Here is a 12,181-nt window from a genome sequence, read left to right on the forward strand (position 1 = left end):
AACAAGAATACATAAGCAAAATAATTGCCTAAAAATAGTTAATAAAAAACAAAATATGTTTTTTAAATAACTAAAAGACAAACTGTTTAATGTAATTTTTAGCTCACACGCAAATGCTTATTTTTTTTATTTTTTATTTTTTAAAAAAGCTTATTTTATTGACTTTTGTCTGACCATTTCGGAGAAAAACTCCCATACCAGATTCCCAAATTGATGGCTGGGACATTACCAACGTCTTTCCTTCGGAACGAGAATCCAGAATCAAATTTGAAACGGTCTCAGCCAATCACCATAACGATCAGTTGCTCCCCCCCACGCGTTAATTACAGTAGACACCACTTATTTCCTAGTTCTCACTTGCTTTGTCTTCTGTTCCCACTGAAGAGCTATGCTACCGACCTTGACCGTCCTCCACAAATCCTCCTTCAGAGTCCTTCCCGGTGATCGTCCTATGCTCAAGTCTATAAATTCTACGTTCTCTGTCGACTTATCTGTGTCAAAGTCGAGTTTTTTTGGTGGGTTTGTCTCAAAGAAAGGTGTTTGTGAGAGAAATAGAGTCCAGTTTCTGAACACAATGGCTAAAACTTCTGCTTTTAAAGGTGGGGATGGTGATGAAGGTGTTAGAGTGCTTGAACAGGAAACTTTTGTTGATGGGTCACCCAAGTTTGGTCGGAAGCTTATGGCTGATGGGCTGGAGCCCACCCTCAATAGAATGGTTGGTAATTCTAGATTCTCCCAATCCCGGTTTTCTCCTCTTCATGTCGATTTGTGTTTGTTCGTGTGTGGTCTCAGAAACGAGAGTTCTGGTTTCTATTGATTTGGTTTGATTGTCAAATGAAGAACTGTTCTGGAATTTTTGTTATTTGGCTCCTTTGGAGCTTAAATATAATTTTAGTTTTAGTTTAAGGCCAATTTGGACAATTCTGCAAGTGAAATTGCAGTCCATATTCTTTTTACTTTCTTCGCATTTTTGTATTCTCTGTTCTCTGCCTAATGATAGAAATTTCATTCTATTTGTGGCCTGAGATAAGAATTATACAGTACCCGTGGTTGGAGATGTATCCAAGGGATATAATTTTACTACTTCCTAGCGGCTATTATCATCCAATTTGCAGTTGTCTTGGTGATCATCAGGCCATGTTATCGAATGAGATTCTTGTCAATTTTTTATGAGTGGTTCCTAGGAAAATGCTTTTGTACTAAATTGCACATGATTTGTCTCTGACACAGCTGAACACAGGTGGAAAGTAGTCTTGTGCGATGTGATTGGTAATTAATATGTGGAGTTATAATTTCTTATTGTGCTCGTATAAGCAACCTTCTTATTAGTGATTGCATCAAATATGTGGAGTATTCAGATAGTTAGATGCTATGAATAAATAGTATCCAAAAGTTGATACTGTTATGGAACACTTTCACATGATAGTTGCCAGGCGTTAGCCGCACATATCTCTAATCTCATCTTGATATCTTTGCTTCCTTTTGGTCTTCCGTGTAAATTTCATGCTCAAGATGTTTGTGTTGTATATCTACTCGACTCATCCTCTCTCCTGTATTCTATGTCATTGTCTCTATGTAACTTAATAAAAAATTAATGAATAAAGAGGCTCTTTAAAATTCCTTTTCAATAGTATGAGATTTCTTAAAGCAACTTCTTTTATCACTTAATAGCTTTAAGTTTAGGTGACTTAATAACATATGTTAGTATTAATATACCTCTGTAGATACCAAGTTTTTGGGTCTTGTAACTTTGGGGTGATTGTTTGTTTATCTTCCCAAAGGTGAGAAAAAGTAACTTCTTTTATGACTTAATGGCTTAATTGTTGTTGATTCACAGAGCAAGTGGCTTGTAGCTGCCCTTTTTGGTGGTGTCATTCTTTGGAGGCATGATGCGGAAGCCTTATGGGCTGCTATGGGGTCTGTTCTAAATTCTATACTCTCTATTATCCTCAAACGGATACTAAACCAAGAGCGACCTGTTTCCACATTGCGATCTGACCCAGGGATGCCATCTTCACATTCACAATCCATCTTCTTCACTGTCGTGTTTACTATTGTGTCAAGTAATTTCTCTCATTCCCTCTTTACTTTAAGATCACTTACTGTTGCTTTTATGTTATTGCATATATCTTCAAGAGCATACTGTTTTGTGATGACAAATGAGAGTTCTGAATATATAATGCATGAGACTTGTAGTGCTTTCTAAAACATAAGCTCATTCCCCCTTGAATTGCAAAAGGATAATTTAGGACTTGTAGCAATAAAAGAAGCAACTAATATGAGTACGCCATTCTGTTGTTAGCAACCTAACATGTCCAGAAGAATACCCTCTTAATTTCCTATATTAGAACCTTGAAATGTGAACAAAACAGTGGATTGATGATTTTTTCTTCGATAGGATTTTATAGGAGATATCATGTTGCTTGTAGAAGAATACATTTCTACATTCCTGGAATTGATGTTCTCTCTCTCTGACCATCATTTCTAGTGATGGCTCTATCATATGAATGAATTCATTTTAGAAGATCGTGCCTTCAAGTAATGTGTGGAAGAAAATGGAATGATTGCAATTTGTTAGAATACTCGGACATTCTCTACTGTCTGTTTAAGCTCTTTATTACTTGTTTCTGATTCCTACATGTGCTTATGAAGAGAGAGAGAAAGCAGCTTACTTGTGGACTTAGAAAGCATAGGCATGCAGTTTCCCTTTTCTATTAGTAAAATATCAATATGTGTTGGGTCTATTGCTGACATTTAATGCTTCTTTTTCTGCATACTATATTGCAGTTATGGAATGGCTTGGGATTAATGAATTTACAGTAATCATCAGTGGTCTCACTCTGGCATTTGGTTCATATCTGGTAAGTATCCTCACGTGCCTCTTATTATAGTCAACTGTAGCATGTTTCGTAGGTGAATGTTCATATTCTTAAAAAAATTAATAACAGGCCCAATGCTAATCTGCTATGTTCCTCTCCACTCTTCTATTTAATCTATTGAAAAATGCAGAAAGCATAGGCAGCATAGTAAAGACCATGTAGGCTATTCCAGCTAAAACTTTCTGGTTCATACCATAGTGACAATCACAATTTTCCAAATTTCAGAACTTTAAACTAGATGCATACTTATCTTGATATATTTATAGGATAGTAGGGTTGAAATCTACCAAATGGCTCCAAATAAGACCAATCGACTTATGTTTGTTCTACAAGTAAACAAGATACTTGTGAACTGATCTCAGGTTTTCTATGATTTCAATTTTTCTTTGTTGAGGAACAAGTGAGGTCCTAATTAATTAGTTCACGGACCAATGAGCAATGATGAGTTAAATGAGGATTTTTTTTTTTTTAAAAAAAAAAAATTAATTTTTTTTTCTGACCCTTATTAATTGGTTGAATTATAGCCTCTGTTCTGTATATTGGATATGGCAACTATGCTTATGTTTCTCTTTGTGATTGGTGTTTGCAGTCATGGCTACGGGTCTCACAACAATTTCATACAGTAAACCAAGTTGTCGTGGGTGCTATATTGGGATCCATTTTCGCCATTTTATGGTCATGGTCTTGGGACACTGTTGTGCTAAAAGCATTTATTTCCTCTTCGTGGGTTCGAACAACTGTTGTTCTGGGAGCTGCCGGACTTTGCCTAGGCTTTCTTGTATATGTGGTTCGCAATTGGTTTAGGGATGAGGACCAATTCTCCGAATAGTAGATATAATTGCTTGCTGAGCTGCAAGTTTTCTACAACTTTTCTTACTAAACAAACAAGAAGCTGAACTAATGAACCACATGATGAGTGTCTGCAGCAGCAGATGTAAAATTCTAGGCAGAAATTGTATAGTAGAGTAATTGTCTTATTCTTGATTTGAGAACTTCATAATAGTCTGCTGTGGATTGGCATTTTCCTTTTTTGGTTAATTTGAGCTAAACAAAGGATTATTTCACTAGATCAGACATTGTATAACATCAGCGGATTGATGGAACTTGTTTGGGAATTGGAAATAATTTTAAGTGATAAATGCATTTTTGTCCATGTGATTTGAGGTCTCTACAAATATCTTTGCCTTAAAAAAAAAATTGGTCCGTGTTAGAAAAGTTGACATAATTTGTTAATGTACTACATGAGCATCAATTATAACATGATAGGTGAAATTATTAAAAAAACTAAATAGAAAATCATATGTATAAAATATATAATATAAAAACAAAAATAAAATAAAATAAAATAAAATAAAAACACATGTGGCAGTCAGGCCGCCCACTATGGCAAAATGGAGGTTGGCCAAACCATTCCCAAATGGCTAAATGGGAGTGGCCAAAACCATCTGACGACCATTTAGGGGTGACCAAAATAAATTTTTTAAAAAAAAAGAGAGAAAAAAAAAAAAAGGAACTTAATTTTCTTCATCAACGAATAAATTTCCTTGAAAATAAAATAAAAATTCCCTTGTGTTCATTACACCTTGCTTTGAAAACTATTAAGTCACTCCTTACAAAACCATTGACTGTTTCTCTCTCTCTCTCTCTCTCTCTCTCTCGGGTAAGAAACCCTAGACTGAATTATTACAACAAAAAAGCAAGGGTAAAGATCATTCACCGCTTACAAACCCTCTTCCAGAACATGGCTGCATTCTTCGGAGTCCTATATCTTTGTGGACGTCATACTATTTGATCTCTTCTCTCTTCTTTGACCTCTTCCAAAATATCAGGATTACTTAAGATGAAGTTCCAACAAGTCTAGAGTACCCATATCAAATAAGTCTATTACCCACGAAGCAACAAAAGAGAGCTCAGCTTAATAAGCCGCCATCGTTGATTCCTGCAGCATAATTCTATCTGAAAACTCTGCTAAAATTAATTTTAAATCCTCCAAATAGACAGTAATGGATGAAAATTGTTGGTCCTCTGGAGTACAAAAAAAGAATGAACAATGTGAAGGCTCACTTTCACAGTTTGGCGCATGTTCATTGGAGAACACCGTATTCATCAATCCTGTGTCCCAGACCCTGAGACCATTCAGTGAGGCATCATGGGGTCTAGTTTTGCATATTAATCGTAATTTTAGAGCTGCAGCCGAAGAAGCCATCTCATTTGATTTTGTAGACTCTGTCAAGACACAAGCTGTTTTCTTATGCACTCTCTCATAACCAAATACACCTGTAGCTCACCCTGATCTCATCCATAGTCAACAATAAATTTGTTGACACAAATATAGGCTTCTGACTGAAGTGGCTCCTTGCTATTGTTTGTGACCTGCAGCTCTTGAATAAGTTAATCAATGGAGAGATTAACTTAATTCTCTAATGGAATATTGAAGCATATGTCTGCCTTCGGCTAATCTTCCACATCATTTAAAAGAGAACCCACTTCCTGAATTGCAGTTTCTGTCCTTGAAGTTAGTAAGTCCAACATGCAGAATATATCTTCACCTTGTGGATGTGATCGATCCCCAGCAAAAAATGCAGAAACCTGATCATTGACCTCGATCCAAGACCATCCTGGCTCCTTAATCACCCCTTTTGATTTCATCATCTTCCTTACATTTGCTGCTTCCCCCCATCTCCCTTTGGAGGCATAAATGTTAGCCAGAGTAATATGAGTCCCTGCACAATTAGGATCTAATTTAAGAATCTCCTCTGCAGCATGTCTTCCGCAGTCAACATCTCCATGTACCCTACATGCTCTAAGCAGAGTAGACCAAACAACATCATCCCGTTGAAATGGCATGCTTTTGATCATGCTTGCTGCATCACTTAATCGTCCAGCTCGGCAGAGGAGATCAATCATGCAGCCATAGTGTTCTTTTGAAGGATTTATCTGGTACTCGTTACTCATCAAATTGAAGTAGTGGAAGCCAAGATCAACAAGTCCAGCGTGGCTACAAGCAGTAAGAACACCGATGAAGGCCACAGAGTCCGGTTTTAAACCTAATGTGGGAATCTTCTCAAACAAATCAATGGCTTCTTGGCTGTACCCATGTTCAGCATAACCATTAATCATGGCAGTCCATGACACAATATCGTCATTTTCTGTCACATCAAAGATTTTTGAAGCTTCTTTTATACTCCCACATTTAGAATACAAATTAATTAGAGCACTTTGTATCATAGCTGTACGCTCTAACCCGACGGACAAGACACGAGCATGCAGTTGCCTCCCTTGCTCAAGAATTGCCATACTTCCACATACACTCAGGACACTGGCAAAAGCAAACTCATTTGGTTTTGGACCTTCCCTTCTCATCCATGAAAGATATTCAAAGGCTTCTTCCCCATAACCTGCTTGAGAATACGCTGCAATTATGGTACTCCATGAAATAATATCTCTTCTGTTCATACCATGAAATACAAATGAAGCTGATGCCAACTTCCCGCATTTTGAATACATGGTCATGATGGAATTTGCCACTGAGAAAAAATCAACAAGACCTATACGTAAAACATGGGCATGTAATTGTTCACCCCATTCAATTCTTGCAAGCTTGGCAGCACCGGAGATAACAGCTGCAAAAGTGTACTCATTGGGGCTCACATCTGATTCCTTCATTTTCATAAATGCTTCAATTGTGTGCTCCTCCTGGCCCATCTGGACATATGTTGTTATGATTGTTGTCCATGAAACCACGTCATGTGTCCTCATCTTCTCAAACAAGCGCATACCATAGTCTAACTTTCCACATTTGTTGTACATGTTAGCAAGAGTATTAGCCACAAATGAGCTCTCATTGAACCCACTTTTCATTGTTTTTGCGTGGATCACCCTCCCATAATTCAGAGCACCAGAATCCGCACATGCCTTCAATGCAATAGCAAATGAATACGCATCATACTCCACCTTTGACCTCTGCATTTCAGAAAAGTAAACCAATCCCTCCTTATTATAACCAGCTCGAACAAGCCCGGTTATTATGGCAGTCCATGATACCACATTCCTTATCGGCATCTCATGGAAGACTCTACAACCTTGCTCGATTTTACCAATCTTGGTGTACATGTCAAGAAGTGCACTACCCACAAAAACTGAATTCACAAGACCAGACTTTACCGAATACCCATGCAATAATGTTCCATAGTCCAAGTTCATATTTAGTGCGCAAGCCTTGAGTGCAAGACTGAGTGTGAACTGGTCCATACTACGCCCAGGCTGAACCCACATATTTGAGAACAAAGCCAACGCTTCAGAGGAATCCAAGGCGTTGACATAGCCAGAAATCATATTGGTCCATGTAATCTCATCCCTGTAAGGCAATTCATCGAACATTTTGCGAGCATCAGTCAGACGACCGGTTTTAACCAGCTGCTTCAATTGGGCATTGACTTCAAGCATATTTACATGATTAACAAAATGGGGTTTCTGGGTTAGGTGTTTAGGTCTTGTCTCTGAAACCAGGAGGTCTCCGTATTCAGTGTAAGCAACGGTTGCTGCTGAAAATAATCTCCTAAAAGGAGGCTTAATTGATAAAACCATGTTTGTGCTTATTGAGCCGCCATGAAGAGCGCTTAACTGGAAGAAGTTTGAAACGTCTTCTAAACTTTAACTTTGCCAGACGGACCTGAAGCCCAATATCAGTTCTAGCCCAGCCCAAAAGAAGAGATTATTCCGACCAAGGAACCTCAATATTTGGGGTCCATAGGCACAATATCATTGCCGCTCCTGGGCCTTTGGTCGAAAATGCTTTGCAAATTCTAGGCCCATTGGGAACGACGGGCCTTGTCACTGTACCCCGTCAGTTTGTTAGAATTTGTAGTACTCAAAATCAAAAGCTATATATTACTTCTAACAACACTTCTTTCTTTTTCTTTTTTCTTTTTTTTTTGACAATATTTGCTAAGCTAAGCATTTCCCTGGATTTGTATTTCTTATAAAAAATGCCTTGGTATTATAATTTTTATTATAATTTTCTTACAAATTCATGTGATAGTTCACATTTATGAGTGTCACATAGACTGTCACATGATAATTCACATTTTAGTGATTGACGTGATAAGTATCATTTAGACTGTCAAGTCAAGTTGTAAGCATGAGAAGTGTCATGTGAACTGTATATAGTAGTCCACATTTTAATGACGGATGCAGTAAGTACAATGTGGACGGTCATGTCAGTTTTTAAAAAATTTATAGTAAAAGTTATAATACCGTTAGCAACATCCATTTCTTCATTGTCACATAGTAAACTCAATACCTAGGGAGGATGAATCTAGCCCAGTTGATTCCATGAAATTAAAGCCTTTATGTTAAATTCATGTAGTAGTTGTAATTAGAATATTAATTTAGATGATTAAGTCCACCGTTTTCTATGAATTTTCACTTTTCACTTTTCAAAAAAACAGGTGATTCAACAACCATATCAGCAAACAGGTGATTCAACAATATCAGCTTACAAACAGAAAGCTCCTTGAAAAACTCAGCTTACAACATAATTATGGAATTATAGAAAAGTTTGATAATCTAGTACTACAAGTTACCCTCCTGGACAAACATCATTCATCTCTAAGAGGGAAACCAGTCTTAGAAACCTCACAACTACACAACCAAATTATAGATTTACTTGTCTCCACACGCTTAGCTTTCATGCAATCAATGCATATATATATATAATTCCTAGTTTCCGATATGCCTGCCTCTGATGGCCCTTGCCCTCTTCCACCTCTCGATATTTCTCATTCTTACAAAAATTTTGCGAATCTGATCAAGCTTGTGAGCCTGCTGGGCGATAATATTTGCAGTAGAGGAGCTTTGGCTCAGAACTATCTCATACCCATCACGGAAGGAGTCCATGCCTTCAGTTAGAAGTTGCCAGAACAAGCCTCCACCAGCTGCACCTCCTCTTTTAGCTGATGAATATATCTTGTAGTACACAGTCTTAAACAGCAGGTCTCTTTGGTAGGTGCTGAAGCCTGGATCTTTCCACGATTTCCCAAATTCTGTCAGAAGTATTGGTTTCCGAAGAATGTACTGTGCATCTTGGATGTGGGAGTTGAGCCAATTGTTCAAGAAAGAAATCTGGTATTGTTCATTTGAGCTCGATAACCTGCCCATATAACAAAGTTATGAAGTTCGTAGAAAAACATGAATTTAATTGTTAGACTTGACACAGAATATTTAATTGAAATAAAACCTCTGCTTTAATATCATCTTAAATCATTGGTTTTTGATGATTTTAACATAAACCTCTGCTTTAAACGGATTAAAACTTCATTCAATGGGGACAGTTTTAGGCCAAGATTACATGTTCTCTTCAACAGTCCAAGAAAAATTATATATTCATGAATTTCAGCATTGCTATACTTCAAATAGGACTTACCATTGATCAGGATATGAGTGAGCTGTCGCAAAATCGATGCCAGGGATCCGGTTATTTGCAATGAAATCTGTTCCTATTTCGATACCAGGATTGAGTCCCTTCCTCTGAGGCGTCGATTGCCCATAAAATCCTTCTAAACCAGCTTCCAGCAAGTGATTTCTATCTATGGATTTGACATGGGAAGCCATTTCCCTTATCCAAGCCTGTCATACATGCACCAAAGGATAAGTTTAGCACGAATACTGAGCAATACCAGTAAAAACCATACTTAATAAAAACACATTTAAAGACAATGTCATAAAAATCATTAAGGTAATTGTCTCCCTAGAATGAATCCCAGATGGAAGGGTGGTTGAGTAGGTGGTGATTTAGATACCCATTAATGGCTATGTGAATGCATATGCAGGACACAGTGAAGAAAAAATTAATGCCAACTGAACTTCAGTGGATTTGGTTGACAATAGATTAAACTTCAAAGAAAGGAGTGTAGTAAAAAAAAAAATTGGATAGGGAAATATTTAATGTAAAACGCTTAAAGTTAAATTTAAGCTGGGAAAGACATAAAAAGAAGAGGGTGTTAGAATATTAATTTAAATGATTAAGCCTATTATTTTCTATCAAGCTTAAACTTTTTAAGTAAGTGGTGATTTAATATGATATCTCGAGTTCAAATCCTTATTGTTTGTGTTAAAATATTAATTTAAATAATTAAGAGTATAATTTTCTATGGATTTAAGCTTTTAGAATAGGAAAGGTTAGTCTAACCTGAATGGTCCTCCCTGAAGGATCTGATGTGCATCTGGGCTCATTCATAAGCTCCCAGGCCATGATTGTTGGGTCATCTTTGTAACGAATTCCAGTTAAGCTGTTATACCTGTTGAGAACAGTCTGTGGAAAGGTAGAGTAAAATTATACCTTTTAGGCATCATATATATATATATATCTCAGATCTCATAAAAGAAAATATATCTTAAGCCTGTGAAAGAAAATGGAAAAAAAATGGGTGCATTTCCATACCCTTATATGATTCTTGTAGTAACCCTTAACAACAGGATTCCTGAAGAAATCATCATCAGATGTCAGGTACTGCCCCTGGCTTCTAGCCCAGTTCACATACTGCTTTTTCCCGCCAAAGCTGTCGTAATTGTTTGCCAAGCTCAGTATCAGCTTGATCCGATACCTCCTGGCCTCGGCTATAACAAAATCCAAGCCCTTCATCAAAACCAAGATCATCAACATTCTGAACTTTAGAGATTTAAAGAATGGACGAAAAAAAAAATGGCAAAGAATAAGTGTGAAAGAGACCTTAAACGTTTGCTCATTGTAGGAGCCAGGAGAGTACTGCAGGGGTCTGTAACCACCATCACTGAAAGCCCAAGTTCTAGCCACAGTGAGGCCATGGGTTGAGGCTTCATGAAAGGCAGCTGAAACTTTAGATCTCTGAGATGGGTCAGAAGCCACATACATCAACCAGTAGGCATTGAACCCATTTGCAAAGTAAAGGTTTCCATTCAACAGAAAATGAGCTCCTTTGGCTCTGATGAAACCATCTCCTGCTTCAACATGAATGTGAAAGCAGTTTTGGTGGATCAAAATTGCCAAAATGAGGCAAAAACCCAGATGCTTCATCTTTCTTTCTCACTCTCTCTCTGTGTGAAGGTGGATGAAGGAATCTCACTATCTCAGCTAGTGTTTATAAGCAGAGCATAGAATAACGATGCGGCTGTTTATGAAAGTTTGTCTTCTTACAACTGCAGACTATGGGGAAAAAACAAAAGTAACTGTCAAGCCAGAGAAACCGACAATGATCCTCGAAAATTGAACTATTTCTACGTGTCTTCTACACTCTGATTTTGGGTGACTAGAACAATTTTTTACCTAGAATAATGGGGGCACAGTATTCCTCTGTTTTGATCAATATTTTCATCATTTTTTAATCATCTTGTAAAGTTAAAAAATTCTTAATTTATCTTTCGCTAGGATTTTCTGTTAAATCCTTGATCTTCTCTACACGTTGGATATTATTATACCATGAAATTGGCATTTGACATAATGTGATAGCTAAGTAACGAAGGAGGGTCATGTTGGGACAACTACAGATCAAATGACGTTTTAAGGCATGGCAAACATGCGGGGATCCAAGAACAGAACATAGTGACGAAAAAAGTGGATTTTATAATTATTATTGGACACAACATAAACTGATGGAAATATGTCACTCATTATCCTTGGAACCATTTTTTCCTTTACAGTATTTCCAAGCCAAAACATCTAAAGCAATTGAATCGATTACTTGGAAAAGGTTGAGGCAAGTCATCCTCGTCTCACCTTGGCCTTGCAATTGTGGGACGTAATATTTTTATGCAAATAAAGAGCTCTTATACAATTGTTACCGACACTGGTCGTCGGTGCATCGACTACTCAACTAAAGTTCCAAGATCAAAAGCTCCTTGTTTTACGACCGTTGGATTCCAATAGCTCTTTTTTTGTTATCTTTAGGTCTTGGGCCAATAACAAACCTGCCAAAAAGCAAAAGGAAACAAGATAAAGGTCTGGGTCTCCCATGGCCATGCATAGTTTTGACTTTTGAGGATTTAGATGGAGAGTTTTTATGGAGCCTATTTGATGCAACCTCATTTGGTAGGTTGCAGCGAAGAACAACAAGTGGATAGGTAATTCTAGATCTTGAAAAGTTAGATATTCTCTAAGTTTTGAAGGAAAAAGAGGAAGAGTAATTCTCATTAATAAAAATCAATAATCAACATAAACTCCCCTTTCTCTAGAGGCTATAAGCATATATTTATAGCAAAAAACCAAAAACCTAATAAAATATGATATGAATACCCTAAAATCCTAAACCTAATAAAATAACGAAATA

At 37.1% G+C, this 12,181-nt stretch overlaps 3 protein-coding genes across 3 annotated transcripts; 1 reads left to right on the forward strand and 2 right to left on the reverse strand.

Moving 5' to 3' along the window:
* The first annotated feature begins 204 nt into the window (after positions 1 to 204).
* On the forward strand, positions 205 to 3,905 carry LOC132186628 (lipid phosphate phosphatase epsilon 2, chloroplastic). The gene is made up of 4 exons (XM_059600614.1): positions 205 to 715; positions 1,838 to 2,063; positions 2,788 to 2,861; positions 3,469 to 3,905. The coding sequence occupies exons 1-4, from the start codon at positions 389 to 391 to the stop codon at positions 3,706 to 3,708; spliced, it is 867 nt and encodes a 288-aa protein (XP_059456597.1). The 5' UTR covers positions 205 to 388; the 3' UTR covers positions 3,709 to 3,905.
* A 544-nt stretch (positions 3,906 to 4,449) lies between these two features.
* On the reverse strand, positions 4,450 to 7,466 carry LOC132186625 (putative pentatricopeptide repeat-containing protein At3g47840). The gene has a single exon (XM_059600612.1). It carries the CDS (start codon positions 7,464 to 7,466, stop codon positions 5,334 to 5,336), a length of 2,133 nt encoding a protein of 710 aa, XP_059456595.1. The 3' UTR covers positions 4,450 to 5,333.
* An 880-nt stretch (positions 7,467 to 8,346) lies between these two features.
* LOC132186626 (mannan endo-1,4-beta-mannosidase 7) lies at positions 8,347 to 11,091 on the reverse strand. The gene is made up of 5 exons (XM_059600613.1): positions 10,609 to 11,091; positions 10,321 to 10,515; positions 10,069 to 10,191; positions 9,304 to 9,506; positions 8,347 to 9,030 (listed from the first exon to the last, which is right to left on the reverse strand). The coding sequence occupies exons 1-5, from the start codon at positions 10,930 to 10,932 to the stop codon at positions 8,601 to 8,603; spliced, it is 1,275 nt and encodes a 424-aa protein (XP_059456596.1). The 5' UTR covers positions 10,933 to 11,091; the 3' UTR covers positions 8,347 to 8,600.
* Between the last annotated feature and the right edge of the window lie 1,090 nt (positions 11,092 to 12,181).

Source organism: Corylus avellana, chromosome ca7 (genome assembly GCF_901000735.1).
Source record: "Corylus avellana chromosome ca7, CavTom2PMs-1.0".
Taxonomy (NCBI): Eukaryota; Viridiplantae; Streptophyta; class Magnoliopsida; order Fagales; family Betulaceae; genus Corylus; species Corylus avellana.